Source organism: Colletotrichum scovillei (assembly GCF_011075155.1).
Source record: "Colletotrichum scovillei strain TJNH1 chromosome Unknown Contig00012, whole genome shotgun sequence".
NCBI classification, from domain to species: domain Eukaryota; kingdom Fungi; phylum Ascomycota; class Sordariomycetes; order Glomerellales; family Glomerellaceae; genus Colletotrichum; species Colletotrichum scovillei.
In genome coordinates this window covers 825,459-841,044 of record NW_023336270.1, presented here as the reverse complement: position 1 = coordinate 841,044, position 15,586 = coordinate 825,459, and the positions used below count along the sequence as shown (strand labels likewise).

At 54.5% G+C, this 15,586-nt stretch overlaps 5 protein-coding genes across 5 annotated transcripts; all 5 read right to left on the bottom strand.

Moving 5' to 3' along the window:
• Positions 1 to 856: 856 nt before the first annotated feature.
• On the bottom strand, positions 857 to 2,219 carry HER10_EVM0000079 (uncharacterized protein; the record flags this gene model as incomplete). Its single annotated transcript, XM_035469874.1, has 3 exons — positions 857 to 1,418; positions 1,449 to 1,853; positions 1,909 to 2,219. 3 exons carry the CDS (start codon positions 2,217 to 2,219, stop codon positions 857 to 859), a joined length of 1,278 nt encoding a protein of 425 aa, XP_035326006.1.
• Positions 2,220 to 4,950: 2,731 nt separating this feature from the next.
• On the bottom strand, positions 4,951 to 5,679 carry HER10_EVM0001715 (uncharacterized protein; the record flags this gene model as incomplete). The annotated part of the gene is made up of 1 exon (XM_035471454.1): positions 4,951 to 5,679. One exon carries the CDS (start codon positions 5,677 to 5,679, stop codon positions 4,951 to 4,953), a length of 729 nt encoding a protein of 242 aa, XP_035326060.1.
• Positions 5,680 to 6,002: 323 nt separating this feature from the next.
• On the bottom strand, positions 6,003 to 6,656 carry HER10_EVM0002170 (uncharacterized protein; the record flags this gene model as incomplete). The annotated part of the gene is made up of 2 exons (XM_035471895.1): positions 6,003 to 6,432; positions 6,628 to 6,656. The coding sequence occupies 2 exons, from the start codon at positions 6,654 to 6,656 to the stop codon at positions 6,003 to 6,005; spliced, it is 459 nt and encodes a 152-aa protein (XP_035326081.1).
• An 894-nt stretch (positions 6,657 to 7,550) lies between these two features.
• HER10_EVM0009994 (uncharacterized protein) lies at positions 7,551 to 10,706 on the bottom strand (the record flags this gene model as incomplete). Its single annotated transcript, XM_035479464.1, has 5 exons — positions 7,551 to 8,283; positions 8,910 to 8,944; positions 9,307 to 9,449; positions 9,492 to 10,054; positions 10,114 to 10,706. The coding sequence occupies 5 exons, from the start codon at positions 10,704 to 10,706 to the stop codon at positions 7,551 to 7,553; spliced, it is 2,067 nt and encodes a 688-aa protein (XP_035326310.1).
• Positions 10,707 to 13,530: 2,824 nt separating this feature from the next.
• On the bottom strand, positions 13,531 to 14,769 carry HER10_EVM0005528 (uncharacterized protein; the record flags this gene model as incomplete). Its single annotated transcript, XM_035475141.1, has 1 exon — positions 13,531 to 14,769. One exon carries the CDS (start codon positions 14,767 to 14,769, stop codon positions 13,531 to 13,533), a length of 1,239 nt encoding a protein of 412 aa, XP_035326182.1.
• Between the last annotated feature and the right edge of the window lie 817 nt (positions 14,770 to 15,586).

Sequence of the window (15,586 nt, the reverse complement as noted above, 5' to 3'; positions counted from 1 at the left end):
CTTGCCGAATCGAGCGCTGCTGTAGGGACGTCAGGGCACTTGATTGGTGAATCACTCCCTGGAGCCACACACTGTGTTGGAGGTAGCCAGTACTTGGCTGCCTGAGACAACTACCGAAGGCACAGAGATTGACAGTGAAGGGGTGATATCTCGAAAACCGTCGAGAATAATCATCAGCCGGTAGGGGAAGTGGTCGGGAAGCCTGCATGGTTAATAGCCTATCGTTCCGCGGCCATGGCAACCTCAGCTGAAGAGTGGAAGGTTCGAGCTAGTCTCTGCCTTTTGCTTTTTGCTTTTGCTGCCATTGTCTTTTTTTCTCTATTCTTCGTCCACTGCCTCATGAAAATTGCGAGCACCTTTTTTGACTCTACAAATCACATCACGCAATGCAACCTACCTACTTCAGATGCCCCGTTAGCGTGATATAATTCAACAGGTGTCTTTGAATGGCACCTTGGCTTTTCCTGGTATTTGAACTGTGCCACCTACCTGGGTATCCTGATGTACACCCTGGAACCAAGTAGGGCTAGCACTCAGCCAATGCTACCACGGTATTGGACTTGAGAGATTGAAGGACGTAGCGAAGTGATGCAAGGATTGATGTGAAATATTTACATTTCGTCCTTTAAATACACAGACCACGTTCGTAGCCCACAACGTAGATACACAGAATAAGAATACAACGTCGATGCAATGCGGCCAAGCCACAACCACGGCACCCAGCCCACACATCACTCCAGAAATCCGCGCCCACATCCGACCACTACACACCATCCCACCTCACTCTCGCAACGCCTCGCAACAAAGCCTTCAAAATACAAATCACCCAGATCGGAAACTAAAGCGCATGCTCCACTTACAAGCACTGCGAGTACCACTCATTGGTCTTGGTGCAAGTCAACCCGGAAGCACAAGCAGTGGGCCCGGAGTACCCGGCCCCACCGCACTGGCTCCACTTCGCCGCCACCTCGGACCCGGACTCCTCCGCAGCAGCCGCGCTAGGCTCGGCAGCCGTCTCAGCGCACGTCGCGACAGGAACGTCGGCAGCGGAAGACGAAGACGCGGGCGTCGGGGTAGGTGTAGGCGTAGGCGTGGGAGTCGGCGTAGGGACGGGCGTCTCGGCGACATCCTCCTCCTCCTTGACAATCGGCGCAGCAGAAGCAGAGGCAGACGCAGTAGCAGAAGGCGTAGCAGAAGTCGAAGCAGCACCGGAAGCAACAGCTCCAGAGCCCGTCTTGGCCCATCCGCGCTTCTGCGAGAGCTCGTACCACCAGTTCCGGTACATCCACCCGTCGAAGTCCGTAACCTCCATCGCAGACCCGGCAAGCATGATGAACTTGCTCTGTCCCGTCGGCTCCCAGTCGTAGAAATCATCCAATCCAAAAGTATGTCCCATCTCGTGCAGCAGGATGTGAATGCTCTCCGAGTCGAGGTTGTTCAGCATATACTCCCTGCCCACCTGCTGCCCCCAAGAATACCCGAACCCGCCCTCGAGCCCGTCCGTGAGCTGAAGCGAGCTGTCAAAATGGCTGGCTGCACCGCCCTTGCACCCGCTGTAGTCGCCGTCGAGGTGCGCTTCGCGCTCGCAGGCCGGATCGCACGCGGGGATGCCCTGCGGGTCCGCAAAGGAGGTGTACACGTCCAGCCCGTCGGTCGAGCCCTCGAGCAGCGCCGAGTTGTTGGTGGCGTAGCCGACGATGTTGACGTCGACGTTGGCGTAGGGGAACCCGTCGAAGCCGTAGAGCCACTTGAACCACTTTTGGTACTGGGCCGCGTAGGTCGAGGCGAGCTTGGTGCGCTGGGCGGCCGTGATGGGGGAGTTGGAGTCCCAGCGGACGCAGACGTTGATGGAGCTGCGGGTGTTAGTCTGGTAGTTTGCACCGGGTGTTGAGACGGAACGGGACTCACCCGTTGTTGGCCATGATCTGGTCCCAACCCCAGTTCTTGTTGCCCTCGATGGCGCCGTCGTACGTCTTCTCGTAGTGCGCCCACACCTCCTTCAACGCGCCCGAGAGCGCAGAGGGCGGGTTCCAGCCCGTCTGGCGCTTCGTGGGGCGGTTACGCGCGCGGACCTGCGGGGCCGAGGCGGCGGGGGAGGTGCCCTCGAGCATCTTCCAGACGGAGCCGTCGAGGTCGGACTTGGCGGAGGTAGAGGTCAGAGCCAGGGCCGACGTGGCGGCGAAGGCGACCGCCGCGGCGGTGGATGCGATGGATGGCATTTTGACGTTTTGGGTGGTGTGTTGTGCTGGAGGCTGAGAGTTGGTTAAATTGAGGGATTCGGTTGGATAGAGATGGTGGGACAAAGGAACAATGAGTACTGAGTTAGAGAGAGTGGGCGACTTGAAAGAGTGTCAAAAAACGAATGTTAGGTTAAAGTCTGAGTGGGAATATCAGAACATGAACCAGCCAAGTCCTGCAATGCACACACAGCGAAAGAACAAGGTTGAGAAAGAATGAAGGTAACGACAAGAGAGAGAGAGCAAGTCAGCAAGAAAGGGAACATGGTCGAGCGTTGGATATATGTACCATAGGTACTCGGAGCATCCTTCCCAATCTAAGTGCGCGGGATACATTAGACAAGGGGGTGGGATGGCCTAGCCGAAAGATGCCAAAAGCACCCTACCCTTTCCCACCTCTATTTTCGCTCAACTCTCGCAGGTCTCCACATGCATCAATTAAAGAAGATATGCTTTTTACTCGCTTTCGTCTATCAATACAAATAAAGCCCACTTCTCGAGTCCGCTGCCTCGAATATCTGAATTACTTTCTGTTGAGCACAATCATTTCATCATGGCAACTCTGAGGTCTTTGACAAGGTCTCGAGTCTTGACTCTCTACCCAGCCCGTATCCCACTCCCGTCAAATGTCGCTAGCTCTGCCTTACCTAACCCCAACAAGAACCTTACGTGCGGATGTGAGGGCCGGGATGGACCACGTTTGGTTGGTCACTTTCTGAACGACACTTCAAGACCAGATTAAAGGACCGTTGCGCGCGGTTGCGGCTAACCCTTTTCAAGAGTCCCCTTTCAGCCCACTTAACTCTGCGAAATTCCGCGTAAAGCTGTCAGCACTCTGCAGGCTGCAGATTGTTTTTCAGATTGAGACAAAAATGTCCACCGCAGCCGAGCCTGGGGGACAGACACCGCGCGTCGGGAATAGATTCGCGCCAAGGCGCTAAGGAGGCGCAGGTGGTCCAACACAACGGTCCAGAGCCACTTTGTAATCAACCTCCACTTCCCTCGTCTGTCAATTTGGGACTGGCGTGGACAATTCAGAATCCAAAGGGGAAGGGCTCGCCTTTGTTGGTAGTGGCACAGCGGAGGAAACGCCTTTTGAGGGTTTGCAAGTCCGACAGCGTTTCCATTCTCTCTGTAGTCTGCACACCTTTTCATTATTTCTCGTGTTTTCGTTTCGTATTCTCTTTCCATCTGACGGAATAACCAGAAATTCCGACCAGGCCGTAAACTTTTACTCATGTATTGAAATTCAACAATGCTCTGTGCCGTCAAAGAGAGGTGCACTCCCGGCATCTTGCGATCTCGGCTTCCTCCACCCTCGGTCTCTTGATTTCTGACTCTTCCAATCTCCATTCTCCAACGTCCAGGACTCCAGTCTCTCAACCGCGGGATCCACGGGTCCGCAAGCCCGGCTGTCCGGCCCCCTTGGCGCGTTGGCATTCTCGCAGAATCCATACCCAGGTTTATACGAACACGCACCTCAATAGAGACCATCATTCAAAGATCCATCAAATAAAGAGAAATGGGAACTGGTAAGCCGGTGCAATTTCTCCCACAACGCGTTACAATCAACACTAATTAAGAATTAATTTCTTGACTCCTTCCCAAGTTCTGCCCTCTTGCCACGACTTGACTCACGATGCACTGGGCTTCAACCCTTAACCCCCAAGTGCCAAAGCCCCCAATGTCTTCCACTTCCAAAGTACCCAGACACCCCCATATTAAATCGGAAGCGCATCCGTAGCGGCGTAGGTGATTAAGTGCAAGCTCGTGTGTTTCCCGGTGGGATGGTACGCTACATCCCACTGGCGCCTCCCACTGGGCGCATCCCACTGGTGCGAAAATTAGTTTCGGAAACCACAAAGTCGGGAATCGAAATCGAACCAGAGTTGCAAAGACATCTTGGCGGTGTTCGTTGTAAATGATCCCGGGACTCAGGGATACCGGTGGGCGGGCAGACAAACACGCCCCCCTCTCCCCTTTAGTTTAACCACTATCACCCCCAAATGGTTTGGGAGTTGTCGACTCCCCCTCCTTCCGAAGGGGAATAACTGAATATTCGTCTTGGACAATTGCATCATTGTGCCTAACGCTACTTTGTTGTTTCCACACGTACGGATACTAGTACCATCACTACAAGGTCCAGAGGTTGCAGTGTCAACGGGGAAGTAAAGAAACGTTGCGGAGATAAACAACATTTTAAGCTTAGCTTTAGCTCGAGAAACTAAAAAACCTTCGGCACCACAAAGAGACGAGAGTTTATTTTCGCTTCTGTCAATGTTCTGCGTAAGCTTAGATAAGCGCGCGCACTGCTCAAAAGTGCAAAGCAGCAAAAGTCTAACGTCTCTCCGCGGTGCTAATGCCAAGTGCCAATGCCAAAAGCTAATGTGTAAAGAAAACAAGTTCCCAAACTCCACTTTTGAAATCGAGATAAAGGAGACCCGCTAGACGAGCAGACAAAAAAACGAAGAAAAGGAGACAAGAAGCAAAAAGAGAGAACAGAGTCGGAGGAGTCGACGAGTCAACCTCCGAACGCAGCAAATCTGCCCAAATCTCAACTTTTCAAAAGCCCGCCCCCACAAACCGTAAATCTCAATCTTCACGACCCCCACCCCAAAAGCCTCGACGCCCAAGCCTCAAAAGTCAAGCCTCAAAACTTAAGCCACAGCCTCTCTGCATCATGTAAGTGACCCTCAACCCAAGCACCCCAGCCTCAATCCTTAACAAGCCAAACACAAACAACAGGCTTCCCCCCCGGCATCCCACTCCGCTCCCCATCCCACCCAACCTCCTTGACACTCTTCTTCATCATCTCCTTATCGTCCCCCGAAAAGCACAACCCCTTATACCACCGCCCATTCCCGGCCTGCACAATCTCAAAGCACTTATTCTTCTTCGGATTCGGGTTCGTCGCCCCGAACCCCTTCAGCACCTCCGCGAGCGTCGTGTTCACGGGGACGTGGAAGGCGGAGAACTGGATCCGCGCGTTGAGGGGCAGCTGCCACGGCGGCGTGCTGGTGCGAAAAACGTGGATTTTTGTGTGCGCGGCGGGGAAGAAGTAGTTGTAGCCTGGTTCGCAGCCCGTTCCGCCTGTCGAGTTGGAGAGGTGCGCTGCTGGGTTGCGCGGGTCGAGTGTTGGGAGGTGGGTGGCTGTGCGGGGCGTGTAGGTTGCTTGGCCGCCTGGTTGGAGGGGGTATGTTCCTGGGTAATAGCTTCCTTGTTGTTGCATGCCGGCGCCGGGCCAGGCGTAGGCTGTTGAGCCCGGGTAGGGCTGGTAGGATGTGGTTGCCGGGTAGTAGTATGTTCCGTAGGGTGCCGGGGACGGGGCGCCGTAGCCGGCGTGCGGGATGTAGGCCTCGCCCCAGCGTGGGAGGGGCATGCCTTGGGGGCCCCAGGGAGGGCGGCGGCCTTCCATGTCTGGGCCGTTGACGGGGTTAGACATCTTGTTTGATGTGTGGGTGGATCAGGGTAGGATCAAATGCGGTTATGGTGGTTTGGCTGCCAGGTATTTACCCAGTTTCCGAGCTCGGGGTTGAATTCCGTGATCCAAGTGCCGGGGACGGGGCCTGCGTGCGACGGGTCCCAGAGGTGGTGCGGGTGTCTTTGGTATCCGTACGCTGGGATGTGTGCCGGATGATGGTGTGCGGTATTGGTCTGAGCGAGGTTAAGGCTGCCAGAAAACCTGTTGTGCAGGTCTTGGCTGGTATTTAAATCTGGAGATATGAAGAAATCAAAAGTCAGAAAAGGTGGGAACATGGACGCTTCTTATATATCCTTCCCAGACATCACAAATCTTGGGTTGACTGGCAGTGAATAACCGCCACGCATGAGGACAAAACAAAGTGACTCACCCGAATCCGACAGCTCGACAAACTGCCCCTCGTCGATGCCGTGTCTCCGACCACCGCGAGTGTCACGCTGAAAAGCAAAAATCTCAGTGCTCCAGATAATGTTGTTGTGCTGGTCGAAAAAGGTGCCGACAATGAGGTAGCCCCAACACGGTGGGTCGCGCGAGCAGTGCCAGTACTGCGCGATGATGAGCTTGGTTGCTGGGTAGGGCAGGTACTCTGGTTCCTCCTCCTCGACGGGAGACTGATGGGACGCCACGGTGACTGCTGACTTGGGGACGAGAAGACGAGTTGGATGCTTGCTGTTTAGTGCCCAAAGTATGAGCTTGAAGGCTATGGATAGAAGACTGCGAATATTGACGAGGAAGAGTTTGGCCAGCCATCATGGTCTAGATTTATATGACGTCAAGCAGTTGTGTGAATCAGTGACTCGAGACTTGCGAGAGATGAGACCAAACTGTGTGAAAAGTGACTGTCAACGTCTGATCAGGCGGTTATCGGTGACTGATGGTGAAGCGCGACAAACAACCACCCGTTTCCACCTTGCGTCTCTCAAAGTTGAAATGAGCATGATGGGTGCTGGTATACGACAGTGAATAATTGCCATGGCCCAATGTTCAGGGTGAGATGGTCATGGCAGCCGCAATTCTCTTCATCAATTTCGATTTCGAGGTAGTCACATGAACATGGAGTGGAATTTTCAAGGTCTCAAGTGGTGAAGATTTCAGTGTTATTCGATTGGTTGATTTTTGTGCAATGAGCTTCTCAACTGCCTGGGGCGCTAGTCTTTCGGTTGTGGCTGTCTGTGGCTGTCTGTGGCTGACTGTGGCTGGAGCTATTATGGACCTCTATCTTATGTAAGCTGAACCAACGGGGGCACCCCGAAACCCTCTAGCTGGCTCGCTCTTGTGGCCCCCGAGCTCAAGTTCACAGTTCAAGAGCCCAAAGGTACCCAAAAAATGAACAAAGCCGAGGGAGAGTGAACCAGTACCTCAACCATCATCCAGATCCTGATTTTGGCGATGCAGCTGTCCATCTAAAAACGCGCCAACCATCATGGTCGGCCAAAATCAAGCTGACTATCGGGTCTCCACCAAGTCATTTCGCTAGGCCCTCGTAATTTGGTGATCGCGGTTTCATCATTTCCCAAGACCTGAGATATCGTGAGCCAGGCTGACGATGCCGATGAATGTAATATTTCCTCCAACCAGAGGAGAGGGTCCACAGCATTGTTGCTGTTGCGGGAAGACACCGCGTAGCTTCCGTGTGGGTGATGTCGTAGTGTAAAGCTTTATCGTTGCGGGGCGTCGTGAATGCCTCATTTGCCGTTCTTAGAAGCTCTGAGCTGCGATGTTCCCGTCATCCATGAGTTCCGTCAAGTATGGAGTCTGTGAAAATGGAGAAACCCGCAAATGCCGTGAGCTGATGAGTCAGAAAGGTTGGAATGTCCAAGTCGTAGACCGCCTCAGTCCTCGACCTCGACATCCTCCTCAACAACCCGCACGGCGCCGCCCTTGATGCTAGCCGCCCCCTTGACAGAGTTCTTGAGCTGCTCAACCTCCTGCCTCACCATCTTGCGCCGCTCCACCTCCGTCACGAGCCCCTTGAGGTACACCTCGGCCTGCACGGTCGCGCTATACGACATGGCCGTCCAGCTCCACACATTCCTCCTCTCGGCGTCGGCGCCAGCAGCAAGCAGCGTCCTCAGCACGAGCAAATTGCCATTACTGCTTGCGAAATGCAGCGCCGTGTTGCCGTCCAAATCCGCCCTCTGCACAGCGGCGCGCGCGCCCTCGGGGACGTACGTCAGCAGGATCTGCAGCACGGTATCGTGCCCGCCGCGGCTCGCTTCCATGATGGCGTCGCGCCAGCGTATGTCGCGCCGGAGGATGACGTGCGGGGTTCGCTCGCAGAGGAAGTGGACGACCTCGGTGTGGCCCGCGGCGGCGGCGAGCATTAGGGCTGTCTGGTGGTGCTCGTTGAGGGCCGGGTCTGGGTGTTCGTGGCCGTGGTCGACGAGGGCTTTGGCGATGGGGAGGTGGCCTAGGGAGGCGGCGAGGTGGAGGTTCGAGTTGGAGAGGGCTTCGGGGGAGGGGTCTGGGTTGTGGAGGAGGCGGGGGTGGGATTTGAGGATTCGTTTGACGAGGAGGGGGTCGTTTGCCGTGATGGCGCGTCGGATGCGGAGGGATGGTTCGATCCTGGAGGCGGAGAGGTTAGCTGGAGTTGTTCGCGCGTAGCTGTGGGAAGGAGGGGGATGTGCGGAGGGCCTACATGATGAGCTTGGGTGCGGTCGGTCGGGACGAAACTAGCGAGTGTGATTTGGTCGGGGGATTGGCGAGGTCGACAGCGGCATAGCTGGTGTTGATGCTGTGTGCTTCTATTGCTGCCGTGTCTCCAAAAAAGAGAGGCGATCGGTGATGGTGATAGCTGGAGGTGAGGTGACGGAGTTGGGAAAAAGAGTGGCAGGTGGACGGGCGGGAAGAAAGGTGAGTTGGGACGAGATTGCCAATAGGGGGCGGCTGATGACAGGCCACTGCCCGGATTTAGTGCACGGCGCCTGGGAGGTCCCTGTCGGTAGCCTTGTGAACAGGGCAGACGGGAAGACAGGGATGCGATAAGGGCGGGGAAGCAATGGAGGTACTTGTCATGGAAGTTCCTGACAGATGCCGGACAAGTACCTGACAAGTACCTCCCTAAGCGACTCGCCTACAGCCGTTGACCCCGGGGGAATCGGCGGGGAAAAGGTGGAGCAATCGGCGTCACTGCCGAAATTCCCTCGATTTTTTCTCCGGCTTCCGCTTGTGTCTAATTCTTCACTTTCCACTCACAATCGTAAGTTCGAATACTTTTGATGTCGTTCTTCTATCAAGAGGAAGTCGCTAGGGCAAGAAAAGTTTGGCATTTACAATTGAGTTTCGACACTTGGACTCCCGTGCATGATTCGACGCGTCTGATGTTGATGGTCTGATGTATCCCGGGACCCCGTCTGTGTGTGCAGCCAATTGACGTTTAGGTACCATGCTGGTAACTCACATGAATGCATTTAAGAAATGTCTGGAAACTTGATACAGCAAGTTAGAATCACCACATATTACAATCATCACCAATCATGTAATATCCGAGACTCATTTCACTGATTCTACCAACTAGAATATCTGTTCTACATTCTATCCTCCAACGCCAACCAGTATGCATCCCTCCTCATCTAGACTCTAAGCAACATACGGCTTTCCAAAGGGGTGCAAATCCAACCCCTCGATATCAATATACCCAAACTTGCTCCCATCCTCATTCTTCCCCATCGCCTCCGCCCACTTGCCCAGCGACTTCATAAACACATCCTTGTACTCCTCCTTGCTCACGTCTAACGGCTCCTGATCCCGCCCGATAAGCCTCATCTGCGTACCGGCCAACATATTCGTCAGCCCGAAGTCCTGCTCCCCCAACAACGTCTCAATCGCAGCCGACGCCTCGCCCGCGATAATCTTGCGCGGCAGATCAACCTCGTTACACGCGGGCCTCGCCAGCCCGATGCCGTGCACCGTCTTGAGAGCTTCGACCATGGCAGGCACAGTCCTCAGCCCGCCGGTAACGTACGCCTTGGTCTTGGTAAGCTGCGGGATAATCTTCTCGGCGAAATCCAAGAAAAACGCCTCGCGCTTCTTCGTGGACTCGCGCTTGTGCTCGAACGCGAGGGACTGGTACGTTCCGCCGGACAACTCGACAAAGTCGAAGGATGCGGCCTCGAGCGCGGAGCAGAGGTCGCGGCAGTCTTCGGTGGAGAACCCCTCGTCTTGGAACTCGACGCTGTTGACCTTGATGCCGATGCTGAAGGACGGGTCGGGGACGCGGGCGCGGATGGCGTCGGCGATCTCGAGGATGATGCGCGCGCGGTTGGTGAGGGAGCCGCCGTACTGGTCGGTGCGCTTGTTTGTCGTCGGGGAGAGGAATTGCGCGAGGAGGTAGCCGCTGGGTGACGATGTCAGTCGACTGCTCAAAATGATACTATGCAAAGGGGGGAAACTCACTGTGCGCCGTGGAGCTCGACTCCGTCAAAGCCAGCCTTGTAGACGTACTCGGCCGCATGCGCAAACCCACCAATCACCTTTTCAAAATCCTCCTTCTCCATCGCTCTCGGCTTCGCGAATCTCATGCCCATGACGTCCCCCTCCAGCTGCACGTCGCTCGCCGAGATGGGGTGCGGGTTGATCTTCTGCTCGACCTGTCTTCCCGGGTGACTAAGCTGCGCGTGCAACAGACTGCCGTGCGCCTTGGCCCCCTCGGCAAGCTTGCGGAAGCCTTCGAAGCGCTCGCCCTCGAAGGTTGCGTCGAGCGGGATGATCGGATTGCCCGCAGCTTCAAGCTGGTCGTAGTCGAGCATGACGTTGCCGGAGAGTAGGACGCCAAAATCGCCCTCGCCCCAGCGGCGATAGAGGTTGATGAGCTCGGGCGTGGGGATGCCGCGGTTCGTCGGGGTCTTGGGGTCCCAGGTGGAGAGGCGCTCCGTCATTGCGCCCTTGAGAAAGCGGTTCTTTGCGACTTTGCCGGAGAAGGCGAATGTGAGGGGTTCGGCGAGGGGTTTGGGGTCCACGGCCTCGGCGGCGTATCTTGCGGGTGCCATCTTGGTGGTTTGTGTGCGTGTCTATGGTGGTGGTGATGTAGTTGGGGGAATCTGTCGTAAAAGTCTATTGCTGGAGGGACGAACGTGTCTGTGGGTAACGTTGGTCTTGATGCTCTAAATCTTAATGTTTCGGAAGACAGATTGACGCAAGGTGAGGAGGGGCGGTGGTTTTTGTAATGTCTCAATAACCCGCATGTCCACTTCTTCATGCACCTTGTCTTGTTTATTCAGCTTTCTGGTTCGCAACAGCGGAGCCCGCAAACTGACGTCCACCGCTCTGAAACACTTTTGCTTTGTAATTGAAATCTGGTTTTATCCCCGCCACGCCACCTCATAGACCGATCAACGACGTTCTGCTCCACTCGGCATTCGGAGTGTTTGCTGCGCTACGAAGATGCCCCTGGTCCATCGAGGTCTTTTGAAGAATGTAACCCAGAAGAGTGCACCTTTTCTACGATGGATTCGAAGTCTGTATGCCGGGTGACTCACCAAGGATTTATCTTCTTCGATAACATGGTATTTAGGATGCTGAACCCGGCCAAAAGTCTCAATCGCAATCTGCTCAAACCACCAAAGTTCCGTGAATCTGTTCATCATCCCAACAGCAAGTTTTCTCTCTTCTTCTAGTCAAAAGTTCACGTCCTCGGCTCGGCCCCTCCATCTCGGCCATCAATCCGTGCCAAACTTGCCCCTCACAGACGGCCCCAAAATTGCACTAGGGGTCGTGTGCGTCATGGTGGGGAGCTACCGCAGGGGTCTCCCGCGTCATGAATGGCTCAATTGCCGTGCACGCAGCATCTCGGGAGACTAAACACACCACTACGTCTGCGCCTATGCCAGCATATGCACAAAGTCTGCGGCGCGATTCGTGCCGTTTCGAGAAACCTTGGTGCTATCTTTCGAATCCTTCTAGGCTCCTATTCGTAAGGTCTTGGTAACCATGACCTATCCGGCGTGCGCACCCCCATTCCGCCAAGCCTTGCGCCAGATTTCTAATCCGACGACGGGGGAAAGGCGGGGGTTGGACATCCCAATTGTCCACGGAGTTTGTCGGATCGGGTCAACCTCTCTTGCGGCTACGCCCTGCTGAGCCAAGTTTGGTTGTGCTGAATCAGCACTTGAATCAGGTACCACCTCCACGGTGTTCGACATGGGACGATTCCTTTCAAGGTTTGGCCTCACCTGATGAAGCTGGATGACCTCATTGGTCTAGAATCCGCGGTCTGGCATAGCTCAATTCCCTAGGGCGTTGCGTCTAGGGCGTTACTCCCTAGGTAGGGCGTGATAGCTCTTGGCGATTTACACGGTGTCTGAATCTCAAATGCCGTCGCCCTTGTTCTCGTTATCGCTTACCTAAAATGAGTAGAGGTAGGGATACGAATTCCGCGCGTCATCGTCCCCATTACCAACTTGCTTTTCAGGGCATGAGCAATCTCTGCACTTCGGCCCGGCCCGTCAACTTCTGTTTGGGTTCCAGCCGCAGGACCCTTGATCCAACATGGAGAAACAAGTCTCTTTCAAAGTTCAAAGAAAAGAGACTCTTCATCCCGACCCTGTATCGATTTTCCGTCCTTCGGCATGTTATAACGCTACACCTCCGCGTTGCGAGGCCTGGAGCAGGGCTGGTGGGCGAAATCAACAAAAACAACGTTGTCGTGAGCCTCCCCTGGCCACACATTCAAAACAATTGCGTCGAGGGGGAATCGAACCCCCGGCTCCCCGACGCTGCTGGATGGCAACGGAGAATTTTACCACTAAACCATCGACGCTGACGATGATTGGATCTCGTCGTAAGGAAGGGGGCCCGCTGGTGCTCAAGGAAGGCTGCTGGTCATGTGTGGTGATGTGGTCGGCCACGATGAGGAAGAGTAGCGAGCGGGCGGTACCTCAGCAGAGTGGATTAGTTGAGATCCATGCAGCTGCCGAAAAACGTCCACCCCGGTCCCCCTCCCCTGTGCGGATTTGATCGCTAAGATCTTAATCTCGGAGACTTTTTATCATTAGGTGCCATGTGGGATTGATTGTGTTGCTCTTTTTTCTTCCTTGAAAGGGGGAGGTGGCGTCTTGGCTGGGAAATGAGAATTACAGCCCCCAACGCGCGGTCCACAACCTTAATTTCACCTACCAAGCTGACGTAACCCCGTTGTCCAAGTCTTGTAAGTTGGCAATGATGGCACGGTGGGAAGAATATGACCACGACGTAAGCCACATGTGGACATGGAGTCATCAACTTTGAGGTTGAAGCTGAGGCCTCGAAGAATTCTCACCCATCCCTGCCTTTTCAGGTAATCAATCGGGCTCGAGTATCAACAGTGTTGGTTTGCTTGTTAATTACTAGACTTCCCAGGCAGGGGCCGGCAACAATTGCACAGCTACGATACAAATTGAGCGAGTGAGTGTATGATTTTCAGTTGAGTTATGATAACTTCCACAACATCAGGATGGTTTCTTCAGGGTCGCAATCCCTTTCTACGGGTGAGCGACTGCTGCACCAAACTCTTTTTCGTTCGGTAGAGGTCTTGGTTTCTCTTTTTTTTGTTGAAGTGTACCCCAGCTAGAAATGAAGAGTTACAGTCACTCAAAGTCTATGGATACAGAAACACCACGCCGAAATCAACACATAATCCAATTGGCATGTGTAATTTTACATTTGGAGGATATGGGAGTCCGTTGGTATACGTGTGAAGACATCAGCGAAACTTAATGCCATGAGGACAGCTATTTCAACAGTCTCTGTGGTTGTTAAGGCCGAAATTGCTTGAAAGTATGTCATCTAAGCTACATGTAGGATTGATCATACTATAGAGAAAAATGCCAAAATCCTCTATTTACCTTCATTAGAGTCCAACAGTTCTTGAAACCAGTCAAAAATGACTTGATTGTGCTGTTTGAAAGCCCCAATCCCACAGTGCTCGCCAATCCCATCTTCCTCCGTAAAGTGATGCAGATACGCCCACTCCCCCAACGCCTCCGCAAGAACTGCCGCCTGCCCCTTGAAGAACAAATCATTCTGCGCATCGCCCACGAAAACAGGCGTCCGGATCTGATCCACCACAGGCTCCATACGATAATCCAGCGACAGCGTGACAAAGTCGTACGCAGAAGCCGTGTTGAACGCCCACATCCCATGCCCTAGACCCCAGCGCAGCGTCGCGGGTACGCCGGGCTGTAGGAACCGCCTCGCGTACTCGTCAAAGGCCGTCTTGTCGCCCGAGTCGTAGATGGCCATGGCTTCGGCGCCGAGGGTAGCGTTCACGACGACCGGCCAGTCCCAGACGCCGTCGACGGCGAAGATGGCGGCGAGGCGGTGTTCAAAGGCCGCGGCGCGGGGGGCGAGGTAGCCACCGAAGGAGAATCCGAGAAGGCCGATCGAGGACGGGTCGACTACCTCGGGCTTCTCGAGGAGCCAGTCTACGATGGGGGTGATTACTCGCTCCCAATCGTAGATGAAACCGATTTCCTGATACCGCCGCACGGAAGGCATACCGGGCCCTTCGTAGGTGAGGACGTTGTATCCCCTCTCGAGAGCGGCGGCGCCCATGGCGTGGTACATCTCCTCCTGGGACCCATCATACCCGTTGCCCATAATAATTGTCGGGCGCTGCGTCTCCTCCTCATCGGGAGTGAACCAGATACCCGGGATATAAAAATCAGCCGTCTCAATCGTAACACGCTGATTCGGCACCGTCAGCAGCGCGAGGCCCTCATCGAACGCGGCAGTCTGGTTGCCCCACAGCTCGTAGATGCGAGGATCCGACGCGTTCTCGTGGAGGTAGAAGTCGGCGCTGCGAAAGTAGGTGGCCGCGGCGAAGAAGGCGCTGCGCGCAGAGACGGGGAACTTGGTTTTCGCGATGCTTTTTGCACGGTCGAGGACGCTGTAGGCGAGGGTGGAGAAGGAGGTGGCGTAGCTTGCAAAGTCGCCGGGGATGATCTTGTTGGCGGTAGTGAGGACTTCGCCGAGGTCGGCGCCGTCGTAGACGGATTGGCTGAGGGCGCGTAGGATTTCAAAGTGGAATGTGTGGTCGGCGCTGAGCTGGTACATGGAGTAGTTTGTGCTTGCCATGATGGGTGGTTTCTTGCGGAGGACCAGGCTCGAAAGTGTTCATGGAGTGAATCAGCTTCACTGGGTGTAATGCATGGTGTCCCGATTCTATGAGGCTCAGCTCATACTTTATACAATCCCAATTCCGATGATCAACGTACCAACCCCGCAGTTGTCAGCAAATGTGGATAGTAGGTGCAGCTGGACGGGGGCTGGATCCTCTCAAAAGTGCGATTGCCCATCAACTTGGCTGCTTGCGAGGCTGACGGGAATGTAACGTCAACAGAGACATAGTCAGTCGATGATATCTGACAGCAGCCGCCCGGCTATAGCGTATCGAATTAAGACTGCCGGAAGCGACGTCAATCTCGACGAATTGATCAGTGGGATTGGTTACTCGAATGCAAGCGAGTGGCGGGTGCTCCCGGAGGATCAAGCATCGGGAGGGGGACGCTTGGCGTAAGCATTGCGTCGTCGGTCAGCAATATCACAGTTGCTAGCCTGATCAGCTCCACTCAAGGCATTTCCCACTCGCTCCTGATCAAGCAGCATAACAGTACTAGTCCATCGCTGTACTTAACAATAATACGTCACTGAAACTCTATTGAGGCTTGTTTAGGTGGTATAAATTGCCATTTTGAATCACTACGGATGAGCCCATTCCTACCGACATAGAGGCAGTTGAGCATATCTGCAGGAAATATGCGCACACTCGGCCCTATACTAGATTTCAAGCTCCTTCATTGACTGCTTCTGACTCTAAGTTCACGTCGTAAAATTTCCCTATCATGCTCAAAGAGTTTGGGGCTCACCATTCATAAGTCAAGCTAGTGGTGAC